The sequence below is a fragment of the Sus scrofa genome, chromosome 1, assembly GCF_000003025.6.
Source record: "Sus scrofa isolate TJ Tabasco breed Duroc chromosome 1, Sscrofa11.1, whole genome shotgun sequence".
In the NCBI taxonomy this organism is placed as follows: Eukaryota; Metazoa; Chordata; class Mammalia; order Artiodactyla; family Suidae; genus Sus; species Sus scrofa.
In genome coordinates, this window is record NC_010443.5 from 252,300,245 (window position 1) to 252,327,056 (window position 26,812).

Below are 26,812 nucleotides of genomic sequence, written 5' to 3' on the forward strand. Positions count from 1 at the left end.
ACAAGGAAATACTAAAACCCTAATAAGTTAAAAAAAAAAGGGGGGGGGGAACCATCTACTGAAAATAGCCTAGAAATCTGAACTAATGCAAAAACTTCCTTCTGTCTACTCTCCTGGTCTCCACTCCAAGTCTTCCTCCACCCAGCAGCCAGAGTGACTGTGTCATTACCCCCAATACCCCTTCAAGTGGCTGCCACTGGAATCCCCAGGCTTGACCTCCGGTCATCCGTCCTCTGGTGCACTGGCTGCATCACTGTGGCCTTCTTTAGCTCCCTGAAGGCTTTACACTCCACTGCAACTCAGCGTCTCTGCACAAGGCCTTCTCTGCCTCGAGTGGTCTCCCCATCTCTCTGCCTGACTACTTCCTACAACCAGAGAGGCCTCCCTTACATCCCACACTTAATTTAAATCAAGTCCCTGTACATATTCTTTCATAGAATTCTTTTCCCTATTAGCATTTATAATTATAACTGTTCACTGTTTGCCTAATTGTTAATACTTATCTCCCCAAGTAGATGTTTCTTTCTTCACCAACATATCCTTAACTCCTGGCATATACAAGGTACTCAGTAAATATTCATCAAATGAATGATGAGATTGATGAAGCTAAATAAGAAAACAGAGACCAACTCATGAAGGGCCTTTTATACCTCGCTATTCCAAGGGTAAGAGAAGGCAATAGAAGAGTTTTAAATGGGAGAATGACATCATTGAACACATACCTATCTCAGCAAAGCAGTATTAACAGCAGGCATGTCATATGTATGACAAGAATGTCCTATTCCTTCCTACAAACATAACAGACACTCTTCTAAGATACTCTTTTTCCACTGAACTCAAATCGGGCCTCAGAATCCCTCTCCGGGCAGACCTCCAGGAAGCCACTGCCAGTCAATTAGTGTGGCCCAAGGGAAGAAACTTGATGACAGCTCAAAAACCCCAAGGTCTAGTATAAATACAGTGGAAGACTATGAACCATTTTAAAAATGAAGGAGCCAAATGTTCCATGGAGAACATTAGGTTAGAAAAGAAAATCTTGATGTAACAATTATCCAACTTTTAGTAACAGTACTTTACAAAAACCTAAAACAAGAGCTGTACAACAGTAGCTTGCTTTTAAAAACATTTCTTTTGCTTACTTTTAACTAAATTTATATTCACAGTCGGCCAATGATTAAAGAATATTCTTGCCCCATTACCACTTGACTTTCGTATTGGAATCAAGGGCACGAACAAGCCTCCATATATTCCAGAATAATTATCCCAATTACATCATCTAATACTGGTGCCAAGTGTACAGTTGGTGCTAAATGCAGCTGTGCTAAGCATACAAGGTACTTTTAAATCATGGGAGCTGGTCCTGGACTTACTCTCCATTTTTAAAGGCCTTAAAACTGGGACCAGTGAAACTATATTTTGATAATGGGAAGAGAAAATTCACTTGATAAAATATATCCACGTATTCACCATTTAATTCCCCCAACTGTCCCAGCATGCTTACCTTTTTGCGTACTCCTTCTTGGGTGCTGGACAGCTTGAGCAAAACAGGAGGAAGGAATTTAGATATAATATTCTGTAACTGTTCATCTGTTTCAGCATGGCCAAGTCGTAAAAAGACCCGTTCAAGCTGATCTAAAATACAGAAGGAAAAAAAGGAGAATTTAGCAGATCAAACACAACCAACACTAATTACTTTTACAGTTTAATCCTTTTTTCTATACTGCAGATCCTTCAGTCAGAACTTTAAAGCTAGCTCTGTATGCAGATGCTTTTGGCACAGCTCTGAAACAACACTAAAAAGGTTTACTAGCTAATTATACTGTCTTAACACTTGTCCTGGTCATTGAATCTCTAGACGAGAAGAAAACAAAGCCAAGAACAGCAAATCTCTCTCCTACATACGAAGTTACTTGGCTTTTCTAAAGGATTTGGACACTAGGAAAGACACAAGGTTTTGAAGAAATCTTTTAGACCTCACTAGCAGAGCGAGGCAGGAGAACTATAATCAGATACCAGGGATAAGACATCTTTGGTGAAACCATCTTACTAATGAAGTTCTCCAAAGGCAGAATCACTGCCCACTACCGCTGGGATTAGCTAACCAGACCGTGAGACAAATTTCCACCAAGAAAGCCACTGAGAGAGAAACATGATAGCACCATGGGAATGCTCTCGGCAAAAGCCAGGTTGTGATAAACTGGAGAATAAGAAACCCAACCAATACACTGCAGGGGAGGAGATGCGACAGAGGTGAGAGGGGAACCTACCAAAGGCATATGACTGAATATTTGATTTTTTTAAATTACTGTTAATTTTGTAGGTGTTATAATGGTATTTTGGTTATGTTTGTTTTTTAAAGATTCTTACAAAAAGTATCAGTAATGAATAGGGAGTTTCCAAAGGGGTTGGAAATGTCCTATATCTCAATCTGAGTGATGATTACACAGATACATACATTTATAAAAATTCACAAGCTCTACACTACCATAATTTCTACTGGTTCTATTATACCTCAACTTTAAAATTTATTTAAAAACAGAGAAAGACAAATACCATGTGATACCACTTATATCTGGAATCTAATATATGGCACAAATGAACCTATCTACACAAAAGAAACAAACTCATGGACATAGAGAACAGATTTGTGTGCCAAGGGGAAGGAGGAGGGAGTGGGATGGACTGGCAGTTTGGGGTTAGTAGATGCAAACTATTGCATTTGGAGTGGATAAGCAATGAGATCCTGCTATAGAGCACAGGGAACTAGATCTAGTCACTTGTGAAGGAACATGATGGAGGATAATGTGAGAAAAAGAATGTGTGTGTGTATATATATATATGAATGACTGGGTCACTTTGCTGCACAGCAGAAATTGACAGAACACTGTAAATCAACTATAATAAAAAATAAAAATCTTAAATAAAATAAAAATAGAAAGCAGAAAATTTTTAAAAGTCCTTTTTCAGAGATAAAGACTTAAATATCCACAAGTGAAATAACACAGTTCCTTAGATTTATATCATATAATCAGAGGTGTACCAGAAATCTGCTTGAGAAGTAAATTTCAGATGTTCTCCTCACACACAAAAAAAGACAACTGTGAGAAAAAGACATGTTAACAAGCCTAATGAAGTAATCATTTCATTAAGTATAGGCATATCAAATTGCCATGTTGTACACCTTAAATACATATAATTATTTCAAAAATAAAAATAAATTCATGGCCTCCTTTAGGTACTCAATTAAAAGTAAATAAATAATTGGGGGTGCTGGGGTAAGGAATATGGAGGGGCTGTATGAATGAAACCAAGACTGGTCACTAGTTGATAACTGTTCAAGCCACATGCTAGATACTGAGAATTGCACTTTTGTATATGCTTGAAATTCCCACAATAACTTTAAAAGGAAGACAGATACACACACACACACACACACACACACACACACACAGATACAAATATATAGATAAGTATCACCAGAGGGAATCTAGTGATGACAGCCTGGTCACAACCTAGAAGCAACAATCACATCCAGCACCCAGACCTTGCTTTGTAAACCTCATTCTCCAGTAACAGGAACCAGACTCTTGGAGAAATGGCTGACCCTAGGGGTGCAGCAGGGAAATAGCAAGATGAACCTGAAGCATCCTGCAGCGCCAGAAAAGAAATGGGGCCTGGAGTAAGTCAAAGGGATACAGGAACCACCCTGAAAGCTCCATTATGGCCAAGGCTGGAACAAATCTGAGGAAGGAAATTAATAACATAATACTGGATTCTAACCCAAAGCATAAAATAAATCGACATGACTCCATGATATAAATAAATGATTAAACGATTAAATGCACTGGCGAAAAGAGACAAGCTTTTCTTAAAGAATTCCAAATGTTAGATGTAGATACTTCCTCTCCAGGAGGTAGAGCTTAATTCCTGCCTCTACCCACCCCTTCAGGGCAGACCAGATTTAGCGACTGCTTCCAAAGAAGAGAAAAGGGAAAGGGAAATGTTAACTTCTCAGCAGTGAAACCTGGTAAATACCACCTTGACCAAGTGACGAAAGTTTTATCATCAGGGATCGTCACGTGGGTATCATGATTCCGAATGGGACAAGAAGGGCCTTTCACCTCTGTTGGATTCCTTCCAAAAACTTATAATCACCCTTGAATCATGAGTAAAACAAACAAAAACAGCAAACTAAAATACATTCTACAGGATACCTGGCCGGCGCTGCTCAGGATTGTCAAGATCCCAAGAAACAAAGAAAGACTAAGAAACTGTCACAGACCAGGAGTCTGGGGAAACACGACAACAAAACCCACTGTGGTGCCCTGGACCGGATCCTGGAACAGAAAGAGGACATTAATGGGAAACTGGTGAAACCCAAATAAAGCCTCAAGTTAGGTTTGAAAATTAACAATAAAGGAAGAAAAGAATAAGGAAGGAAGGGAGGGAGGCGAGGCAGGAAGGCTGCCGCTGTGAGATTACCAAACCAAATGTTTCTAATGCTGCTATAAAAGGAGCTCTTAGGAACAGTGAATTCAACCCACCACAGCGTGGAAGTTACAGGTGAGGCGTCTCCACCCTAGCCCCTTATAGATCTCAGGCAGTGGAAACTGCCTACAGATCTTAGCTCCAGAAGCTTAGAAGATCTGTCCTGTGGAAGAAAGCAGGAAGCTAAATTGTTCATGACTAACGGACCTGGAGAATCTGTTGTGCCAAAGGCTGAAAAAACAAGTGATATCTGGTCCCTTTCATTTTTCATACAATCACTTGGGCGCTTCCTACGTGTCTGAAGCACAACACCTGTCACTTCCCACTCTCCTTTACTAGAAAGGAAAATAGAACATTCTCAACACAGCGAAAGTAGTTATGATGGGAACATGGGAAAGGAAAGAAAGGGCACCGAGCATCCCAGGGGGTCCGCAGCAAGCACACGGAGCACACGCGAGGAGGCGGCCAAGCCTCTACACCCTCTGAGAGGATCAATGTAACACTGCTGAGTCATCCTGAGAGACACATCAATACTTTAAATAAATAATCATCGGGCATGCTCGAACTTTACTAAAAGAAGTGTAAATAAAAGTACAGATACAATCAACCACTAAATTGTTCTGCCTATCAAAGTTAGCAAAATACACCAAGATTTAGCAACAGTGTGGTGCCTGAATCCTGCTGTTGGAGGCACAGGAAGGAATGTGAACCCTGTGCTTTTACCAACCTCAACCCTTGGAACTGAGTCTGTGAAAGTGACAATCCAAATCAGGCCTTTTCCTCCAAAACCTATCTATTGTGAAACAAGACGGGATATAACTGAAAGTGCTGAAAATTCAAGAGGATCTAAAACTCAAGTTCACCTTTCACAAAGACGCAGTATTTAGCTGTAGCAACTGACATCCTCCAGGTCATCACAAAAGTATCTGAGGTACAATTAACATTACTTTAGAGTTACTCTGCCGTTAAGTTTTCTACTTGCAAGAAATAATTCCCCGGTCCTCAGACTACACGTGGTAAATCACTGTACTGGAGAAAAATTCCCAGGGAAAGACAACACAAAGCACCTATAAAACCTGTAAAAAAAAACAAACTGTTAATAGCCACAGGATCAGAAAAGGCAAAAAAGTGGGGGGAGAAGACGGGGGGGCGGGGGGAGGAGAACAATCTAAATGTCAGTCGACAGGAAAACCGAAAAGAAAATATGGCAGGGGCGTTCCCGTCGTGGTGCAGGGGACATGAATCTGACTAGTAACCATGAGGTTTCAGGTTCGATCCCTGGCCTCATTCAGTGGGTTGAGGATCTGGCGTTGCTGTGAGCTGCAGTGTAGGTCACAGACAGACAGAGCTCAGATCCTGCATTGCTGTGGCTGTGGCATAGGTCAGCAGCTGTGGATCCAATTTGACCCCTAGACTGTGGGAACTTCCATATGCCGTGGGTACAGCCCTAAAAAGACCAAAAAAAAAAAAAAAAAAGGAAAGGAAGGAAGGAAGAAAGAAAGAAAAAATGTGGCAGGGTCATAGAGCAATGAAAATAAGCAAGAGCCACATGTCACAAGGACCAACATGACAATATCTTAAAAACTAAGATCAAAGAAAGCAAGTTGCAGAAGAACATGTACACTACGGTTGGACTTATGTCAAATTTTCTTAAATGCTATAAATATATATATACATACACACACACATACATATATATATGTGTATATGTGTATATATATATATATATATATATATATATATATATGGCTTATGATACATACAGCACAGGAATGTCAACCCCTGGGCAAGGAGGTAAGAGAGAAGAAGAAAAGGAAGAGAGAAGAGAGAAAAAAAAGGAAAGAAAAGGAAAATTTGTAAAGGGTAAATAACACAGGGAGCTTGAATTCTATCAGTAACGTTTATTTCTTAAAAAAAAAAAAAAAAAAAAAAAAAAAAAAAAACAACCTGTAGCTTATAGCAAAAAATGTAGAGCTCTGACAAAGATAAGTAGGACATACATAAGTGTTCCTAAGATTATTCTCTATACTTTTCTTTGTTTTTTCTTTTTTTTTTTTTTTTTAGCGCTGCACCCTCAGCATATGGAGGTTCCCAGACTAGGGGTCGAACTGGAGCTGTAGCCACCCACATACACCACAGCCAAAGCAACAAGGGACCCAAGCCTTGTCTTTGACCTACACCACAGCTCAGGGCAATCCGGGATCCCCAACCCACTGAGCGAGGCCAGGGATCAAAACCACGTCCTCATAGATACTAGTCGATTTCGTTAACCGCTGAGTCACAACAGGAACTCCCCTCAATACTTTACACTTGATATATTTCATTATGTTAAAAAGAACATATGCATCATCATAATTTTGTTTTCTGATACAATATGAAAAGGAGAACATGTATATCAGCAACTTTTCTTCTTTGTACTTTCATGTACTTTTTAAGCATCTTTCTGTACAAATACCATTCTTTTTAGAAAAAAAAAAAACACACAGAGCAAATTTTTTTAAAACAATCCATGCTTCAAGGCTAAAGAAAGGAATTTAAATCACAGAATTTTAAAACTTGAAAGGAGCCTTAAAGGATATGGAAGAACAAAAATAAGAACGTTTACTGATAGGAATGCAAAATGGTACAGCTGCTTTGGAAGACAGCCATACTTTTACTATAGAATCCAACAGTTGCACTCCTTGGTATTTACCCAAAGGAGTTGAAAACTTATGTCCACACAAAGGCCTGCACATGGATGTTTACAGCAGCTTTATTCATAACTCCCAACACTTGGAAGCAATCAAGAGGTCCTTCAGTAGGTGAATGGATAAATGAACTGGTCAAAGAGACAATGGAATATTACTCAGCACTGAAAAGAAATGAGCTTTGATACCATGAAAAGACATGGAAGAAACTTAAAGGCATATCACCAAGCGAAAAAGGCCAATCTGAAAAGGCCATATGCTATATGATTCTAACCATGTAACATTCCGGAAAAGGCCTAACTATGGAGACAGTAAAAAGATGAGCAGTTATCAGCAGGGAAGGGAGAGCGAGGGATGAATATGAAGAGTACAGAGGATTTGCAGGGCACTGAAAACACTGGAAAATACTCTGAATGACATTACAATAATAGATACACATCACTATACATTTGTCCAAACCCACAGAATATACAATACCAAGAGTGAACTGTAATGTAAACTGTGGGATATTGGGTAATTATGATACGCCAGTGTCAGTCCCTCCTTGGTAAAATATGTACCATTCCGGTGAGTAATGTAGACAATGAGAGAGGCCATGCAACTGTCGGGGCAGGGGGTATAGGCGAAATCTCTGTGTCTTCCCGTCAATTTTGTTGTAAACCTAAAACTGCTCTAAAAAAGGTCTTTAAAAAAAATATTTAGTCTCAAAGGAAACATGTCAAAAACACTGGGATTCTTTTTTTTTTTTTGGTCTTTTTTTTTGCCTTTTCTAGGGCTGCTCCCGCGGCATATGGAGGTTCCCAGGCTAGGGGTCAAATCGGAGCTGTAGCTGCCGGCCTACACCAGAGCCACAGCAACACGGGATCCGAGCCGCGTCTGCGACCTACAGAGCTCACGGCAACGCCGGATCCTTAACCCACTGAGCAAGGCCAGGGATCGAACCCGCAACCTCATGGTTCCTAGTCAGATTCGTTAACCACTGCGCCACGACGGGAACTCCAAAAACAGTGGGATTCTTAAATCCCAAAACAAACAAAACCAATTTCCAGCTTAGCTTATATCAGCTATTACATTCATATAGGGAAAAAAAAAAAAAAAAACCTACTACGAATAAATATATTCATTTATTTTCCATTAAATTAATCTCTAATTCATATTATTCACCTGCCTTTAATTTTTCAACCTAAAGTAGAAGAAAGGACCTTCCTTCCTTCCTCCTTCCCCCCAAGGAAGAAATAACCAGTAGAGGAATTCACTCCAGTGTTATCTACCATTAGCCGCTGATAATTCTGAAAACATGTAATTATTCCTGAGAAATAAAACTGTCTACATAAATCACTCATTCCTCATATCACTCGAAAAACCACAACTTTGGCTTCTGAGTCAAGGAGGAAAGGCTATTTTCTCACAGTCTCATAAAAGGCAAGCTCTGGCTTTTCACTCATATCATCACTTACGAAAAAAATGCAAACAAAAAAAAAGAAAAAGCAATAAATCACTTTCCTCGGATAAATCACCTCTTCATGACAACCTGAACATCAAAACATTCCTTAGAAAGTATGAGAGAAAAACATGACTGTCAAAAAGACCAGGGAAAGGGCTTTATTTAAGGTAGTGATTATCCTTGTGTGGTGGAATTTTAGAGGATTCTTTTTTGGTTTGTTGGTTTAATTCTATGTCATTACTAATTTACTTCACGAGCATGAATTACTTGTGTGAATTAAAAAAAGAAAATGGTTATTTCAGGGTGACAGGTTTCTGATTTCTTCAAGCTTGTTTAAATGTTCTACAAAGAACACTTTTTTTTCTGAGTGTGAAAGTAAAGTTTAAACTATAAATCAGGTCAGAAACCTTAAATGGAAGCTGAGATTAAAAGGGAAAGGTGAAAAATACCTAGATCACTGCCAACTGCATCATAAATCAATTAATAATCTAATGCTACAGAATATTTTGAAAAAGATCTGTCAAGTTACCACTGAAATACACTAGACTACAACAGAATAATTTCACAAGGAAATAGTTTTTAATTTCTTTTAATTCACACATATGTTAACACATTACAGTCACAAAGCAGTCTCACTTGGCCTCTGGGCCTCAGAAAAACACTGTGAGATGGGCAGCTATTGTCTCAATTTGTAGATGAAAAACTGAGGCTCAGAATCTGACTTGCAAAAGGTCACCCAGCTAATGAAACAAAGAATCATAAGGTGGGGTTCCTGCTATGGCACAGCAGAAACGAATTCGACTAGTATCCGTGAGGATCCAGATTCAATTCCTGGCTTTGCTTAGTGGGTTACGGATCCCCAAGTTGCTGTGTGCTGTGGCTGTGGTGTAGGCTGACAGCTGTAGCTCTGATTAGACCCCTAGCCTGGGAACTTCCATATGCCTTGAGTGCAGCCCTAAAAAGCAAAAAGAAAAATTCATAAGGTGAACCTAGAGTGAGAGGTCTTTACCCTCCAAATGACCCTCCACGTGCACACCAGAACACAGCACCTCTGTCTCAAGTACTACTTATTAAAATGGATAGTATCAGCTTCAACTTACAGATGAGGAAACAGAGCCTAGAATTCACTGAGGAAGTTAACCAAGATTACAAAGATCCTAAATGGCAAGGCTGGGCCTCAAACTCCAGGCAGTCCAACTCCAAACCCAATGATCCTCAGTATGTTAAACTACATCACAGCTGAAGCTGGGAAAGTGGGTGCAGGTGATGCTAAGACTTAATAGACAACTACAAACAACACGACTTTGCACCCTCAACACAGCCAATGTGAAAGGATGGGTCCCTGACTCATTCATCCCTTCCTCCGGAATTCAGAATGGAGACCAGAGGTAAGCCTCCCTTGAGTACCTGGACCTCTGAGTGAGCCAGGGGATATGATATAGGCATCTTCAACCTACCTCATGGAGCACAAAATCAGAAGAAGCTGGTCTTTAGAAGGAAAGGCAGGGAGGTACAGAGAGAAGCTGGAAGAAATGAATGACCTCTAGTCCTTAGTTCCAAAGCCCTCCTGAAGGACCCTCTTATTTCATAAAACTCTCTGATTCCTTATAGTAAGCACCCCATTTTTGCTTAAGCCACCTTACAGCTGGGTCCAAATACAAATGGAAGGTCTTTGCCAGGGGTAAAAAAAAGACCTACTTCCCCAAAAGTGCGTTAAAAAAAAAAACAAGCAGCCAAATTCCCACTGCGGTGCAACAGAATCAGTAGTGTCTTAGGAGCACTGGTTTGATCCCCAGCCTGGCACAGTGGGTTAAGTATCCAGTGCTGCTGCAGCTGCAGCTGAGGTCACGACTGCGGCTCAGATCTGATACCTGGTCTGGGAACTCCACATGCTGCAAGCCGGCCAAAAAAAGAAAAAAATAAATAAGCAAGCAGCTAATCTATGTAGCATATGCCCAGGGTGAATACCAGATTAGAGAAGAAGTCCTTCCTAGGAGTGGGCCAGTCTAGCACCAAAGGACCTTCTCCACCACGCACTGCATTACTCCCCAACAGCCATCCAAACCACAGGAGTTTCTTAAGGGCATCATATGCTGTTCCTGCCCAATTCAACCAAGTCCCTCAACCAGAAATACTCTCCCAATCTCTCCTGACCATCTCTCCATCTCCATTCTCAGCTCAAATACTACATGTTCCACATCCCATCCTGGCCCTACAAACCCCAAAGACCTTTTCTTTTTTTTTTTTTTTTGATGATTTTTAATTTTTCCACTGGCTTACAGTGTTCTGTCAATTTTCTACTGTAAGCAAGGTAACCCAGTCACAAATACATGTATACATTCTTTTTTCTCACACTATCATGCTCCATCATAAGTGACTAGACATAGTTCCCAGTGCTATACAGCAGGATCTCATTGCTTATCCATTCCAAAGGCAATAGTTTTTTGCATCTATTAACCGTAGGTTCCCAGTCCATCCCACTCTCTCCCCATCCCCCTTGGCAACCACAAATCTGTTCTCCATGTTCATGAGTTTGTGTCATATGTTAGATTCCAGATATCAGTGATATGGTATGTGTCATATATTAGATTCCAGATATTAGTGATATGGTATGTGCCATATATTAGATTCCAGATATTAGATTCATTTGTGCCATATATTAGATTCCAGATATCAGTGATATCATATGGTATTTGTCATTCTCTGACTGACTTCACTCAGTATGAGAGTCTCTAGTGCCATCCATGTTGCTGCAAATGGCATTATTTTGTTCTTTTTTATAACAGAGTAGTAGTCCATTGTGTATATATACCACTTCTTCCGAATCCAATCATCCACTGATGGACATTTAGGTTGTTTCCATGTCTTGGCTATTGTGAATAGTGCTGCAATAAACATGCGGGTACATGTGTCTTTTTCAAGGAAAGTTTTGTCCGGATATATGCCCAAGAGTGGGATTGCTGGGTCACATGGTAGTTCTATATTTAGTTTTCTGAGGTACCTCCATACTGTTTTCCATAGTGGTTGTAACAATTTACATTCCCACCAATAGTGCAGGAGGGTTCCCTTTTCTCCACACCCTTTCCATCATTTGATATTTGTGGACTTACTAATGATGGCCATTCTGACTGGTGTGAGGTGGTACCTCATAGTAGTTTTGATCTGCATTTCTCTAATAATCAGCGATGTTGAGCATTTTTTTCATGTGCTTGTTGGCCATCCATCTTCTTTGGAGAAATGTCTCTTCAGGTCTTTTACCCATTTTTCAATTGGGTTGTTGCCTTTTTTGCTGTTGAGTTGTGTAAGCTGTTTGCATATTTTAGAGATTAAGCCCTTGTCAGTTGCATCCTTTGAAACTATTTTCTCCCAAAGACCTTGTCTACATCTCTCTGGGCACCTGTTATTTTCACTGTACATTATGGAAGTGCCCAATCATCTTCCCTTCCCTAGACCACTACAGTTCTTTGAGGTGTTGTTTGACTCTGACTCCTTCTCACTGCCTACTCATTTGTCCATCCATCTCTAGAGCTCCTCTGACTGAGAAGCTGTGATGTAGTGTCTTGGTATCCAGCATTTAACTCAGTGCCTTACAGAGAGAAGTGGTTCAAATACCTGTTGAATGTATCAAATAGTAATTTCTCATGCACAAGGAAAGCCATTTAGAAGTCTATACCTCTAACCTCTGCAGCAAAGGAAAGGAGAGCATCAGTGGCAGTTTGTAACATCTGACATCAGAATCTCTTGGAAAGGGGACTGTACATTTTGTAATACCATGACAAGCACTTAAGGCTTCTTTGTTTTGTTTTGTTTTTAAAGAAAAAGAGAGAAATTTCAGCAGGTCTGACTATGTGACAGAACCCTTCTGCTCCAAATCAGGAGGAGTGCAGTAGTCACTGCAAAGAAAAGGACTGGGGGGCGGGGGTGAAAGGGGAGGACAGACCAGGAAAGGGGGGAAAAGCAAGGTGTTTCCCCATGACTCACCAGATCTTCAAGAGGTAAGTGAATTCCTGAAATGCTTGGGAAAAGAGGACTCTGTGTGTGTGTGTGTGTGTGTGTGTGTGTGTGTGTGTGTGTGTGAGAGTAACAGTGAAATGGGTGGGCTTCATGTCCAAACTGACGTGAGCAGAACCAAAACACCATTTTCAGAAATGGGAGCCCAGAAGCGAAGAAAAACATAAGTACACTAAATTAGGGGAAATTCACAAAGCTGGATATGATGGAGTGAGGGGGAGAGGGTGAGGACCTCTGAACTTTGACCACCTCTACAATCAGGAGTTTGAGGCTAAAACCATGAAGAGGAAGGAAGCCCAAGCTATCATCCAGATTTTGTCTGTAACAGTCAATCTCTTCTAGTAGATCAATCCTATGAATTAAAAATCTAACCAGAAGTTCCCGTCACGGCTCAGTGGTTAATGAATCTGACTAGGAACCATGAGGTTGCGGGTTCAGTCCCTGCCCTTGCTCAGTGGGTTAACGATCCGGCGTTGCCATGAACTGTGGTGTAGGTTGCAGAAGCGGCTTGGGTCCCGCGTTGCTGTGGCTCTGGCGTAGGCCGGCGGCTACAGCTCCGATTAGACCCCTAGCCTGGGAACCTCCATATGCCGCAGGAGCGGCTCTAGAAAAGACAAAAAAAAAAAAAAAAAAAAAAAAAAACTAACCAAACTGGTAGTTAAGTCCACATCACCTACTGATTCCTATATACCATTTCAATTCACTAAATGCCACTATAACACCTGGCCAAACCTAAAAGAGGCCAATAGGATACTTCACTAGAATTGATGCTTAGAACTGTGATGTCCACTCCTGTGTTTTTAAATACAGATTTGCCCCCATTCCCCACCTTAAAAAAAAAGAAAGAAAGAAACTCATTAATTGCAAATGTATTAAAAGGAGAATGTCAAGAAGTCCAGCAATAAATATAAGTCAGGGTGAAGGGAGGAGCCATTCCCAGAAAGATAAAATCCCTCGTGGTTCCAGTGGGAGTTGCCTCCCTCCAGCCAGGGTAGCCCACAGGGGCAGCAGAGAGGAGCCTTTGCAGGCAATGAGGTCCCGAGTGGGAGGTTCCTGCCAACAGTCCCCGCTGGTACTCCTTCCCCCAAAACGAAGCCAATGAGACAGGCCTGTTCCTGGTCCCTGGCCCACAGGCCCTACTCCCAGGCCCAGAAAGATACTCATGCATCAGGATGCACCAGTGACTAGACTCTTACCAGCAAAGCGGAAAAGAGCCTTTCTTCTGCCACTTCAGAAGTCCTAGCCATCTGCAGATAATGTCAGGCTACTTTAAGCCCCTTACTAACTGGCAAAGCCCAAAGTAAGGCTACCCCTCCCTGTTCACTCCCAGTACCCACCCCCCAAAACACACACACACACACACACACACAAGGAAGGTTGGAAGAAATCACAGCATTAGCTTGGCAGGGTTGGGTCAAGTGAGGAAAGAGCAGCGCTCAGCTGTCCCCGAGATTTAATGAACAAGTGCCGGACTCCAGAGGCGCTGAGGCTCACTAACACGCCCATCTCCCACAAAGGTCCTTTCCCCCAAGGGCAGCAGCTGGCAGAGGCCCAGTTAGTGACACCAAAGTGATGAGCAGAAAGATTAGCTCAGTTTATGCAAGTCGGCTTAGAGGAGATGATACCCGTACTATCTACAAGTTCAGACTGCATGAAAGTCAAACGCATGATGGTTAAGGTCCGCCCAAAGCAGCTCATTACTTAGGACAACGTTCACTTGGATGTGTAAACTCTAGGATGTATAAACTTTTTTAAGTCACCATTTAAATCTCAGCATTTGTGGTTTGACCTGCTTGCCTTTGGTATATCATAACATCATTAACACCTCTCTCATAGCCCCAAAAGCTCTAAGTAGGAATCGAGGCACAAGTGACGTCCTCGTTTCTCATCCAAACACTTTCTGCAACCTTCCAATTTTCCATTTCTCTATAATGGAATGAAGATATGTGAAATAGCAAAAAATAAACCAAGTTTATTCTAAAGCTGAACTTTGGTTTATAAAATATTCCATTTATTCCACCACTCAAATTCCACCTAAATGAATTCAGGCATCATACACCATCAGCAGCAACATGCACACCAAAAAAGAGTAGAAGGCACTTAGGGAAGGGGGTCCCAGCAGTTAAAACAGAAGACAGCAATAAAATGGACCTTTGGACTGAAGCTACAAAATCTCAGATACTCACTGGATACTGGCTGCAGAGAATTACAATCTGAACTTAGGGAGTTTCAACCAAAGGACCATCCAGTAGCATCCAAGAGTGCAACTGACACCATATTGTGTTCAGCCTCTGAATGAAGTGGCTTTTCCGTCACAGTGCATGTCCAAATGGCAGAATCAGGAATATGCAAACACCATGATGATGCCTTTTTCAGTATCTCTCTTTTCACAAATAAAACAACTAACTCCATGATGACATTGCTGGAGCAGATAAAGTCATATTTTGTGGTTGTGGCAGACAATACCACTTATAAACGAATACCCATAGTCTTTTCCTTGTGCACACTGCTACGTAACAACTTAAAGTTTTATCTTTCTCTCTCACTAATTTTTTTAAATTAATGTTTATGTGATGACAGAGAATAGAGGCTTCAGACCTGTGTAAAATGACATCAACTTCACTGATTCTCTCAGGATAGCTAGAAAAGGAGAAAAACCCAGGAAGTCTTGGGAAGAAATTGCTACTTGATAATCTATGCATTTTAAAGGTACTAAAAAAAAAAAAAATGCACACATCCTAGAGAACTAAATCTACTAACCTCTACAATCAATGTGATACATGGTTTATCCAGTCTTGACAAAAATCCTCTGGATCACCAATGGTATGTTCATCCACTCGTACATATGCAATTGTATAAAGAATCTATTATTTAGAACACCAGGGGAAAAAAAAACAATTAAAAAATTTATACTCATAGCTACCATTTAAAAGAACAAAATAAGCACTTTTCATTTCTATGCTAAGATCTCCTAATTTGATGCCCTGCTTTGCAAATTCAGAATTGGGGGGGGGAGCACATAGCGATTACCAAACTGGAAAAATAGGAAGGAATATGTAAAATACAATCTGGTGTGCAGAAGTAATATGCTAATACTTTTTTTAAAAATACAGTGGTAGTTATTTACTGAAGGCCAAAAATTTCCAATATAACATATTTTATCATATATATACACTTATGTGCGTATCATAAACATACAAAACTTTACATTAAAATCAGAACGAAGTGTCTGAATTACACAATAGTTTTACAAGAGGAGTCCTGGTGGATGAGCACACATGCTATTAACACATTACAACAACTGAGAATGCAAATGGCTGATAGTCAGAACCCTGGGAAAACTTTGCACTCTCTCAAGACTTCTCATCCCTTTCCCTGGTTTGTTTTGTCTTCTTTTTACCCCTACTTATACACGGCCCCCAGACAGCTGACCTCGGGATCATCTGTCCACTCTCATGACTCCGCCATCACCCCACACTCTCCCAAGCTTCAGAACCAAAGTTCCCACACACCTGCAACCCTCGTGGCCGGAACTCTGCCAAGTTCCTAATGTGCATTATTTCCTCCCATTCTTAGAAAAATTCTGTAAAATAGTTTTGTTACTATCCTATCTTACAGATGAGAAATCCAAGGCCCAGAAGTCAGGTCCCTTGTTTAAGGGCACTAAAACTAAAAAGGTGCAGAGTCTGTATTCAAAACCAGCTCTGACTGCAAGGCCAGAGGTTTTACTCACTATTCAAAACAGCCTCCCTAAATAATTCAACCCAGTCATTCAACAAATGATTTATTTCTTGAACACAAATCTGTTCCCTCTTTGCTCCACTCCTACCTCCCTAAATCTGTCCAGAGGCTACACTCTCTACCCCCTTAATCCCTCAGGTAGATTCTTGGAATCATCACTAACTTCTCCCTCTCTTGAATAACTCTGAACTACTGGGCCGATCATTTCTGCCCATTTGGGGGATTCTACATTATATTACCTCCTTGCCAAATCCACTTCCACTGTTACAATTCAGAACCTAAGCTTCTTTTAACTTGGCTGCTGTGTGATCCCTTCCTTTTAGTCTCGCCGCTCTGGGTCTCTGGACCCTTGTAATCAATGTTACACCACTGCCACCTGTTATCCTTACACAACAGATCAACTCAGGTTACAACCCTGCTTAAACGCCTTTGATGGTCCTCGACAGGCTACAGAACCAAGTTCAAACTAGCTGTGTTGGCATTCCTACACAAGTTGGTCCCAACCTACCTTCCCAGCTTCATCTCCTACCCCCCGCCTCACTAAAATTAATAACAGTTTATATAGTTTGTTATACAGTACATTATCACACCCATTAAGCCTAACAACGCTATGAGTATTTCTCATTATCCCAATTTTATGAGAAAGAAACTGATACTTAGGAAGGTAAGCTAATTTGCCTAAGATCCCAAATTGGAAACGGCAGAAAGGGCCAAGTCTCAAACTCTCAATTTTCTCTCCTTTCCCGGTACTTCATGCAGCCATAGGATCTCCATTCCAGCATATCAGAGTCGCTCAAACTTTCTCTGAAAATGCATGCTATTTTCCAACCTCTATGTCTTCGCTCAAGCTATTATTCCTTAGCCTGGAATGCTATTCTCACTCCTTGATGTTTCTAAAGAAGAATGTTAGATATTTTTCATATCATGCTTCATATTAGTTATTTATATTTACATATAAATCTGCCTCTACACTGAATTAAAAGCCCTATGAGGCCAGGACCATAAGTCAGTCCTTTCATGTTTAAAGCCTGTTTATTGAATTGGAAAATGTGTGGGAAAACATGCCATATAAAATGGCAAGCATCGAGGCCGAGACAGGCCAGGCCTGAAACCAGAGACCAGTAACTTGGATCAGACCATCTGAGTACACTGGCAGTGCCTACAATTTTAACATTCATCTTCTGAACAAGGTCGAATGTCCCAGCGCCAAATATTCTCACTGATACTGGCCTTTATTAAATATAACAATTTACTGAAAGCATAATTCAAAACAAGACAGGGTAGAAGTGAAAAACTAGACGTTAGAAAATATAGAAATACCATGGTTTTCCATTTTAACCTTCCCATTTGGGTAAGTAACCAAAATGAAAATGATACAGACTTGATTTAGCCTTTCTACCCAGATCAGCTGAGCTGCATGGGTGGCTGTCATTAAAGCAGCCATGTCTCTGGGCTGCTTCAGTATGCTCACAGAATCATGTTCCCCACTTACACAGCTTCCCACGTCTCAGCGCCTAAAAGAGCCACTAGCATTCCTGACATTGGCAGAGACTGAAGTTTCCCAGAGCTGCGTCAAAATGGTCAAGTTGAAAAGCGTCAAGGTGCTTTAAGATTACAGGCTGTTACCCCTTCGTGAGTTGTCTTCATCCCAATGAAGATCAGATCCTAAGGATGCCTTGGAATTATAAAGCCCATAATATGAAACCACTAAACAGCTGACCAGGTGAAAAGTCCCAAATGCTTCCTTCCCTTTGTCAGAAATCTCCCTACGCACTGCTACAATGTAACTACAGTGTCAACTTGTCCATGGACTGGCAGAGGATAATATTAGAAGAAAAACTAGCCCACATGCCTTCCATTGAATTTCATTCCATTCCAAACAGTTGTATCACCCTAAATATAAAGAAAGAAAACTAGAGACTATGACTTTCAGTAATTAACAAACCAGATTTCAGAACTGCCTTTAACAGCACTAATTGTTCTATATGTTAGCATCTTAACTAAAAAGCTAGTGCGTGCTATTCAACGAACATCAGAATATTACCACATTTTATACACCATAGGTTTCTTCTGGAGGCCAGCAAGACATGGGGGGAAAAGCCACATTGATCTTACTATAATCCATATTTTCCCCTTCAGAGACAGTAATACAGTGATCGCACAGAATTAACAGAACCTTTGGAATCAAAGAAACTGAGTTCAAGCCCCAATACTGTAATATGATACAGTAAGCTTTACTACTATTCTATTACAATCACTTGACTCATAGGGACAATTACACAATATTTATGAAAGGATAACAAATTCTAACAAATCTCAACCCAAGATTATCCTGCTTACCTTTTGGCAACTTTCATACATATTACTCAATGATACTACTCAGAGGGGAAAAAAAAGAAAGAAAAAGATAAAAAGAAAAACAAATTAAAAAAACCCTAGGAGTTCCCAGTGGCCTAGTGGGTTAAGGACTCAGCACTGTCACTGCTACGGCTCAGGTCACCGCTTTGGCACAGGTTGTCCCTGGCCTGGGAACTTCTGCATGCCACAGGAACAGCCAAAAAAAGGGAGAAACTTAACATCAGTGCTGCTTCTCAGGAGCTCCTACAGAGTATGGTAGCAGATACAACTGAAAGCAGCTACAAACTTGACTTAAATTTATGACACAGATATCACTTCAACTGCAAAGGTGACACACAATGATCTAAAATCCACAGAAAGGCAGTGTTACCAGCTATACATCTCAAAATAACAGACCTGGGAACCAGAGATGATGATATTACTCTCGCATTATCTATATCATATAATCATACATTTTGGTCCTTACATATCCGTTTACATGCACTCTTCCTCTTTTTTGTCAACAGTATTACAATTCCATCATTGGACTTTGGTATACCCCACAACAATGTTAAATAGCACGATTACAGTAAAAGAGCTCAGCAATGCATCTGATTTGATCTCCTCACTGGCATAAACACTCTAAGGTACACAGAGGTAACACAGCCTAAAGGCTGGTTATGAATGCAAGCCATCTGGGATCCAATTCCAACTCCACCACTTACTAGCTCTGGGACCTTGAGAACCTAAAAAGCCTGTTTTCCATTCCATAAAACAGCAATAATTTTACCTACCTCTTAGGATTATATTGACAAACAGAAAAATATAAACAAAGCACTTAACACTGGTACTGAAATATTTAAGGGGGAGTATACCAATGTCTCCACAATTTACTTTGAAAGGCATCAAAATAAGATAGGTTGAGTACTTAATGCCACTGAACTGTACACTTAAAAAATGTGGCGTGTAGAAACAAGATGACAAATTTTATGTTTTGTGTATCTTGCTACAATCTTTTTTTAAATTAAAAAATGGTTAAGAACAAATTTTATGTTATGTGTATCTTACTATGATCTTTTTTTAAATTAAAAAACAGGAGTTCCCATCATGGCTCAGTGGTAACAACTCAACCAGTATCCATGAGGTTGCAGGTTCGATCCCTGACCTTGCTCAGTGGGTTAAGGATCCAACATTGCCGTGAGCTGTGCTGTAGGTTGCAGACACAGCACAGATCCTGAGTTGCTGTGGCTGTGGTGTAGGCCAGCGGCTACAGCTCCGATTCGACCCATAGCCTGGGAATTTCCATATGCCATGGATGCGGCCCTAAAAAGCAAAAAAACAAAACAAAACAAAACAAAACAAAAAAACAGAAAGAAAAAAAAAGGTAAAATAATTAAAATAACATTTTAAAATGTGGTCTGAAAATGGACCAACGGACATGTAATAAAGCTAGCAGTAAAATATCACATGCAGAACCCAGGTAGTCAGTGTATGAACACTTGTTTTCAACTTTCCTGCTTTTTTTTTTTTTTCTTTTGCTTTTTAGGGCAACAATGCCAGATCTGAGCCGAGTCTGCAACCTACACCACAGCTCACTGCAAGGCCGGATCCTCAACCCACTGAGCAAGGCCAGGGATCGAACCCACAACCTCATGGTTCCTAGTCAGATTCCTTCCGACTAGGAACGCCACAACGGGAGCTCCCTTCTCCTGTATTTTTGAATATTTTTTTCTTTTACTTTTATACTGAAGTATGGTTGATTTACAATGTTGTTTTAGTTTGAGGTGTACAACAAGTGGATCAGTTACACATGTAGACATATCTATTCTTTTTCAGATTCTTTTCCCATAAAGGTTATTACAGAATATTGAGTATAACTCCCTGTATTTTATAATAGGTCCTTCTTGATTATCTATCTTACATATACTTGTGTGTATATGTTAATCTCAAACTCCTAATTCATCCCTCCCCCCACCTTTCCCCTTTGGTAACTGTAAGTGTTTACCAGGTCCTAGGAAAAATGAAGCCCTAGCTTACTGCGAGACTGTTTCTTGAAGGTTTTTATAATAAAACGTTAGGAGGAAAAAACAATGCTGACCTTTCGTAGCTTATTTTTATTATCATCTACTCATCAGAAATAACAGCCAACAAGTATTCAGTACCTAGGCTCCTTTTTTTTATAGCAGAACCCTAAAGAGCACCTTTTTATCAGCCATCTCTTCTATTATAGCCTTTCTGAAATTAAAACGGGTTTATTTCAAGTTCCTTGGCCAGCATGTATGTGTGTGATTTCAAGTTAAATTATTGTAAGGTACCAACTGCCAGGTATTTAATATCTCCTGAAGAAATATAGAAACCAAGTCAACAGGTATCTGTGGTAGAAGATAGGTGATTTGACCAAAACAAAACAATGGAAAAGCAAGGATTGGAATGATTGGTTCCTAACGTTTCCAGTAGCTGCTAAAGCCAGTAATTCCTTAATAAGAACTACAAGCATCTTAACAGAAGCACACCGCGTATAAACAAATACATCAGCCACTTAAGAATGATATACATTTCTTTCTTCACTATTTTCCTCATTCCAACCAGTAAGTCAGTTAACATGTTCAGTGGTACAACACAAACTCAGAGATCCTGCAGTGTAACAATTTTGAAAGTCAGATCACCTCACACCCACTGGGATGACAGCTCTCATAAATATGGAAAATAACAAATGTTGACCAGGTCCTAGAAAAATTGAAGCCCTTGCTTACTGTCAGTGGGAACATAAAATGGTATAGCCACTGTGGAAAACAGTATGACAGTTCTTCACAAAATTAAAAATAGAATTACCATATAATCCAACAATCCCACTTCTCAGTATATATCCAAAAAAACTGGAGGCACAGCCTCAAAGAGATATTTGTACACGCATGTTCATTAGCAGCATTACTCACAACAGCTAAAACACAAGCAACCCAAGTGTCCATCGACAGAAGAATGGATGAGAAGATACGATACATGCATACAATGAAATATCACTCAGCCTTAAAAAGGAAGAAAAACTGTCACATGGTACAACATGGATGAACCCAAAGGCCATTATGCCAAGGGAAATGAGCCAGTCACAAAAAGACTAATCCTGTATGAGTCCACTTATATGATATCTAGCGTCATCAAAATCATAAAGACAGAATCCAGAACCGTTTTTGGTAGCCAAGAACTGGGAGGAAGGGGAATAGGGAGTTAGGGTTGAATGGTTATAGAGTTGCAGTTTTGAAAGATGAAAAGGGTTCTGGAGAAAAATGGTGGTGGTTGCACAATGAATGTACTTAATACCACTGGCCTGTACATTTAAAAATTGTTATGATGGTAAAGTTTATGCTATGTGTATTTTACCACAATAATGAAAAATGGAAGAAAAAAAATCAGGGAGCTCACCTCCGCAGAACACCTAGTGGTGTTCCAGATTGAAAGTGACAGATAACAATCAATTCTGGGGCTACCAGCCCTTGCCTATTTTTTTTTTTTTTTTTTTTTTTTTTTTAGTGCTGCACCTGCGGCATATGAAAGTTCCTGGGCTAGAGGTCCAATCAGAGCCACAAGCACACCAATGTGGGATTCACGCTGCACCTGTGGCCTATGTGGTAAGCAGGCCAGGGATGGTGGGGCCAGGAATAGAACCAGAATCTTCATGGATACTTGTCAGGTTCTTATCCCGCTGAGCCACAATGCTAACTCCCCTTGCCTATTTCTAACCACAGCAGGAGACTTTATCTACTCAGGTACTCCCTCCTGCCCAGGGTCACACCAATTGTTTATTTCAGCTCTAAAACGATCACACCACTGCTGCTACACTAGTCTTGTGGCAAAGCAACAAGGAACTTAATCTAAGCCTGCCTCCTCTTTAAAACAAGGATAATTCCTACCTACCTGCCTTACTAGGCTGTTATGAGGGCAAAAGTGACATCATGTATATAAAAGTCGCTTTCAACTGCAAAGCACCAAAGAAACAGAAATTATGATGTTTATGGCTACGTTCATATGGAAAGTCAGAGGGGGCTGGAACAGCAGAAACTTCACAAGGCTTGGGACACCTCACCCTTGCTTCATTCCATTTAAAACTCACATCATCCCTAAATAACACCTTTCTTGTACCTGTCATAAACTGAAGGACAGCACTGAAGAAACAGACCCTTCAACCTAAAGCTTTTCATCTAACCACCCTAAACCCAAATAGAAATTACCATACATGTCCTGGGATAATTCAATTTCTATGACCCCAGCGTGGGCCTGCGGCGCCCTGAGACTACACTTCCCACAAAGCACCGAGGCGAACCCGAGCGGCAGGCGGGGCGGCCTGCGATTCGGGGTGACCATCGCTCTCCCCGAACGTGGATCGCCGTCCCCTGGAAAACTGCAACATTTAAGGTCAAGTGTGCACTGGCTCTCCTTTCTGAAAGCGCTGTCACCTCGAGGTTTCCCCTGCGGCTAGCGCCACGACGCTCCCTGCCCTGCCGTCCTTCCTGCTCCACCGGAGGGTCACCGCCTATTCTTGACCTTTCCACTGATTTCTAGAGTGTCATCATAAGGCACCTTCTCCCCCTCCCCGAAGCTCCGTTTCTAGAGCTCGCCCAACCTTTGGGACCAGGGGCCAAGGAAGGGTCAGACGGGACGGCAGGCACAGCCCGCCACCCCGAAGCTGCGGTCGCTCCGCCAAACCAGCCCCCGCGGGCAGGGGGCTAGGCTCCCCCCAACCTCCGGGCCGGGGCGGATCGCACACAGAGGTGGCTCCGCCCGGGGCTCCGGTTTCAATTTCGCAACGTGACGGTGCAAACCTGAGGCCTACAAACGCCGCCGCCGGCGGCCGGCGCCCCGCCCGCCCGCCAGGCCCGAGAGCCCCAGTCCCCTGCTTGCCGCGGCCGCCGCCCGCCCGGCCACCCAGCCCGGCGCCCCGGCCCGCTTGCCCGGCCCCGGCCTGGCCCAGCGCAGCGTCGGCTCCGGCTCGCGGCCGCAGGCTCGCGGTGGCACTTACTCAGCTCGTCCTGGGAGGCGGAGGCGGCGGCCGCAGCCATGTTGCGCCGGGGAGGGAGGGAGGGGCCGGAGGGGGAGGGCGCGGACTGGCGGCGCGGGGGGCTCGCCGCTCGCGGTGCGGCAGGGGCCGGGAGCCGCCTCCGGTCGCGCGGCGCGGGCCGCGCTGCGCCCACGAGGCCCGCCTGCCGCCGCCGCCGTCTGCGTCCTTCTCACTGCACGCGTCGCTCTCGCCGACCCCCGCGAGCTCGCGACTCCAGCAATCCCGCAGCCTGGCGCCTCTGCGGAGCCGCGGCCGTCCGTCGGCCGAGTCCCGGTGCGCTCGGCCCGCGCGGCGGCTCTGCGGCTCCGCGCCGCGCTCGCCCAACTCACGCCGGTTTTATATTTAGAAAGAGCTGAGCCATCCTCCCAGCGGCCCCCCCGCCGGGCCCCTCGCGCGCCCGCCCGCCCTCGCTCGCTCGCTCGCGGCTTGTCCTGCCCACCTGCCGCCGCCCGCCCCGCGCGCGGGAGCCGGCCCGCGAGCGCTCCCCGCGCGGACCCGGCACGCGGCGGCCTGCGCGGGCGGCCCGGCCTAGCCGCTGCTCGCCGCCCCCCTACACCCGCGCAGCCTGCGGCGGCCCCGACGCGAGACGGACGCGCGGGCCTCGCTCTGACCTGAGTCCGAGCCGGTCTCCATGCCGGGGATGCTGCGCTCGGCGCCGCGACGTGGGCACCCAAAAGCCTAGCGAACGGCGGGCTCGGCCCCGGGGAGCGGCGCGCCGCAGTCCGTGAGGGGCTCGGCCGAGCTGGCCCGGGCTGCGGCGGCTTGGGGAGGTCCTCAAGGCGGGGCCGGAGCTCTTTTTGTAAAGGTCTGTGGCTGTCACGTTGGCCGGTCCCGACCTGAAGAAACACGCCCGTCCAAAGGAAGAGACGTGGACTAGGAAAAGTAGAGCCGAGTTCGGAGTCGGCGGGAGGAAGCCCCGCCCTGCGCCTCCCGCCGAACTTCTCGGCCCCGCCGCTGACTCAGTCCCGGGCGAGCTCCCGCGCCGCGCTCGGCCCACGACCCCGCGCCCCGAGCTCCTTTTTTAACTTAAAGGCAGTGACAGAGTGTAGGTTTCTGATGTTCTTAGGAACTGGACTACCGAGTGAGCGAAGATCACTAAGCCCTACTAAAAGTTCAAGGAACTAAGATTTTTAAAGTTCAAATGCAAGTAAATATGCTTATATGAAATGTTAAATTTTTATTCTTATCCCGAGGTCCTTTTTGGTAACCCGAGTGATTTATTTTGACTATACTGGTTTTAACTTTATGCCTCAAAGTTTGTCCGTGAGGTCACGTACGTGAAAAACACTTCCAATATGGAATTCAAATTAAGAGGTTGCATAATCGCTGTACTTGAAGTGGCAGTACCTCACAACAAATTAGATACAAGATCAGATACTTTTTCTTTCCTTTTTTTTTTTTTTTTTTTTTTTTTTGGTGTAAGAGGAAAAAATCAAGAGCCTAAATGGATTGAAATTGCATTTATCCCTAAAAGCAGAAATGTATAAAGCTCTCGTTAATGTCTTTAAAAATGAACATGTCATGCCAGATGTAACTTGGGCAAGTTTAAAGTACTTAACACGACATTAAAGACATTTATGTCCTTTATTGTTTTTATTAGAGAAATTATAAAAAATTTCACATGATGCAGAAGATAAAATTAAAAGAGTTCCCTGGTGGCCTTGTAAAAAATTTCACATGATGCAGAAGATAAAATTAAAAGAGAGTTCCTGGTGGCCTTGGATCCAGGGTTGTCACTGCTGGGGCTCCAGTTACTGCTGTGGCAGGTGTTGAACTTCTGCAGTCCACCTGCATGGCCAAAAAAAAGTGAAAGGTCTTCCTCCCACTCCAACCATCCATTCCCCAGAGAAAACTATTTTGTTAACAGGCATAGTGAGTGTATATTCACTGAGGCCTTGTCTCTGTGCAGGTGCATATACAGACCCAAAAATAACTGAGAAGGGGGTTCAGACTCATGATAACATTCTGTATCAGAATTTTCCCCCATAATTATTCCTCCATTAATTCTGAAAATGGCACCACCGCCACTGTTCTTGTTAATGACTTCATAGCACATGAAGTAAACCAATCCCTCTTTTTGAGGACATTTTGATGTTGACACAAAATCAATACACAGTAACTATTTGCCAACAACACAATAAGTAAGTGGAAAAGGAAAGGTCCCCACCTCCCTACCCACCATCCCCTCATCCTACTCTAGAAATCATCCCTGTTAGCAGTTTGGTGCCTGCAACCTTTCCTGACCATTTCCATGGATGTATAATGGCTGCACCACGGCCTAGTTTGAGGAAACTTTGACTTCCCATAACCTCCAACAGAGTCTCCTAAAACCACCCTGCAAAAGTATAGAATCTAAGTTTAAAAAAAAAAGTTAGTTGCAATATTAACTTCCAGAGAAGACCAGTTATCAACTTCTAAATGCCTCCTATATAGAAATTCCAGAGACCTAGACATGCAAATTACATATAGGTATAGACACACAAAATTTGCTTTGACAAAAATGGAATCCTAGTATACATATTATTATGTAACTTGACTTTTTCACCAAACAACGTATCACAGGTGTCTTTCTATATAAGGTAATGATAACAGCTAATACTAATTGTGCCAGGCAATTTCAGGCAAGTGTTTTAGGAAATTCCCTTGTGGCACAGGTGGGTTAAAGATCTGGCATTGCCCCAGCTGTGGTGCAGGCCACAACTGCATTGCAGTTTCCTTCCCTGGCCCAGGAATTTCCACATGCTGCAAGTGAGGCCAAAAAAATAAAAATAAAAAAGTGCTTCACTTGGATAAGTTCATTTAATCCTTACAATAATCTTATAAAGTGGGGATTTTTATTCACAGGATGGTTGAAGGACATATCTAAAGTGCCACAAACCAGGAAGTGGTGAAGTAGGATTTGAACCCAGGCAGTAGGAATCCAGAGTCTGCATTCTTAACTATTATGACCTGTACATACAAAACTACCTTCTTTTAAATGAATGCATGGTAAGTGCATGACAAAATTTAATCATTCCACTACTGATGAGCATTTAGGATTCTACAGGGTTT

At 42.5% G+C, this 26,812-nt stretch overlaps 1 protein-coding gene across 5 annotated transcripts in view; it reads right to left on the reverse strand.

Annotated features, from left to right (window-relative positions):
• The window catches only part of KIAA0368 (KIAA0368 ortholog), a 103,382-nt gene extending 78,558 nt beyond the window's left edge, over positions 1-24,824 (reverse strand). Inside the window, exons 1-3 of one of the 5 annotated variants that reach the window (XM_021067473.1) lie at positions 24,373-24,684; positions 15,391-15,494; positions 1,502-1,632 (exon numbers count right to left, since the gene is read on the reverse strand). In XM_021067473.1, coding sequence (XP_020923132.1) covers positions 1,502-1,632; positions 15,391-15,412 — 153 coding nt within the window. In that variant the 5' untranslated portion in view covers positions 15,413-15,494; positions 24,373-24,684. Of the gene's footprint in view, positions 1-1,501; positions 1,633-5,351; positions 5,524-15,390; positions 15,495-23,722; positions 24,058-24,372 lie in introns of those variants that run through there. The other 4 variants (XM_021067470.1, XM_021067464.1, XM_021067461.1 and 1 more) reach the window with 4 other exon arrangements.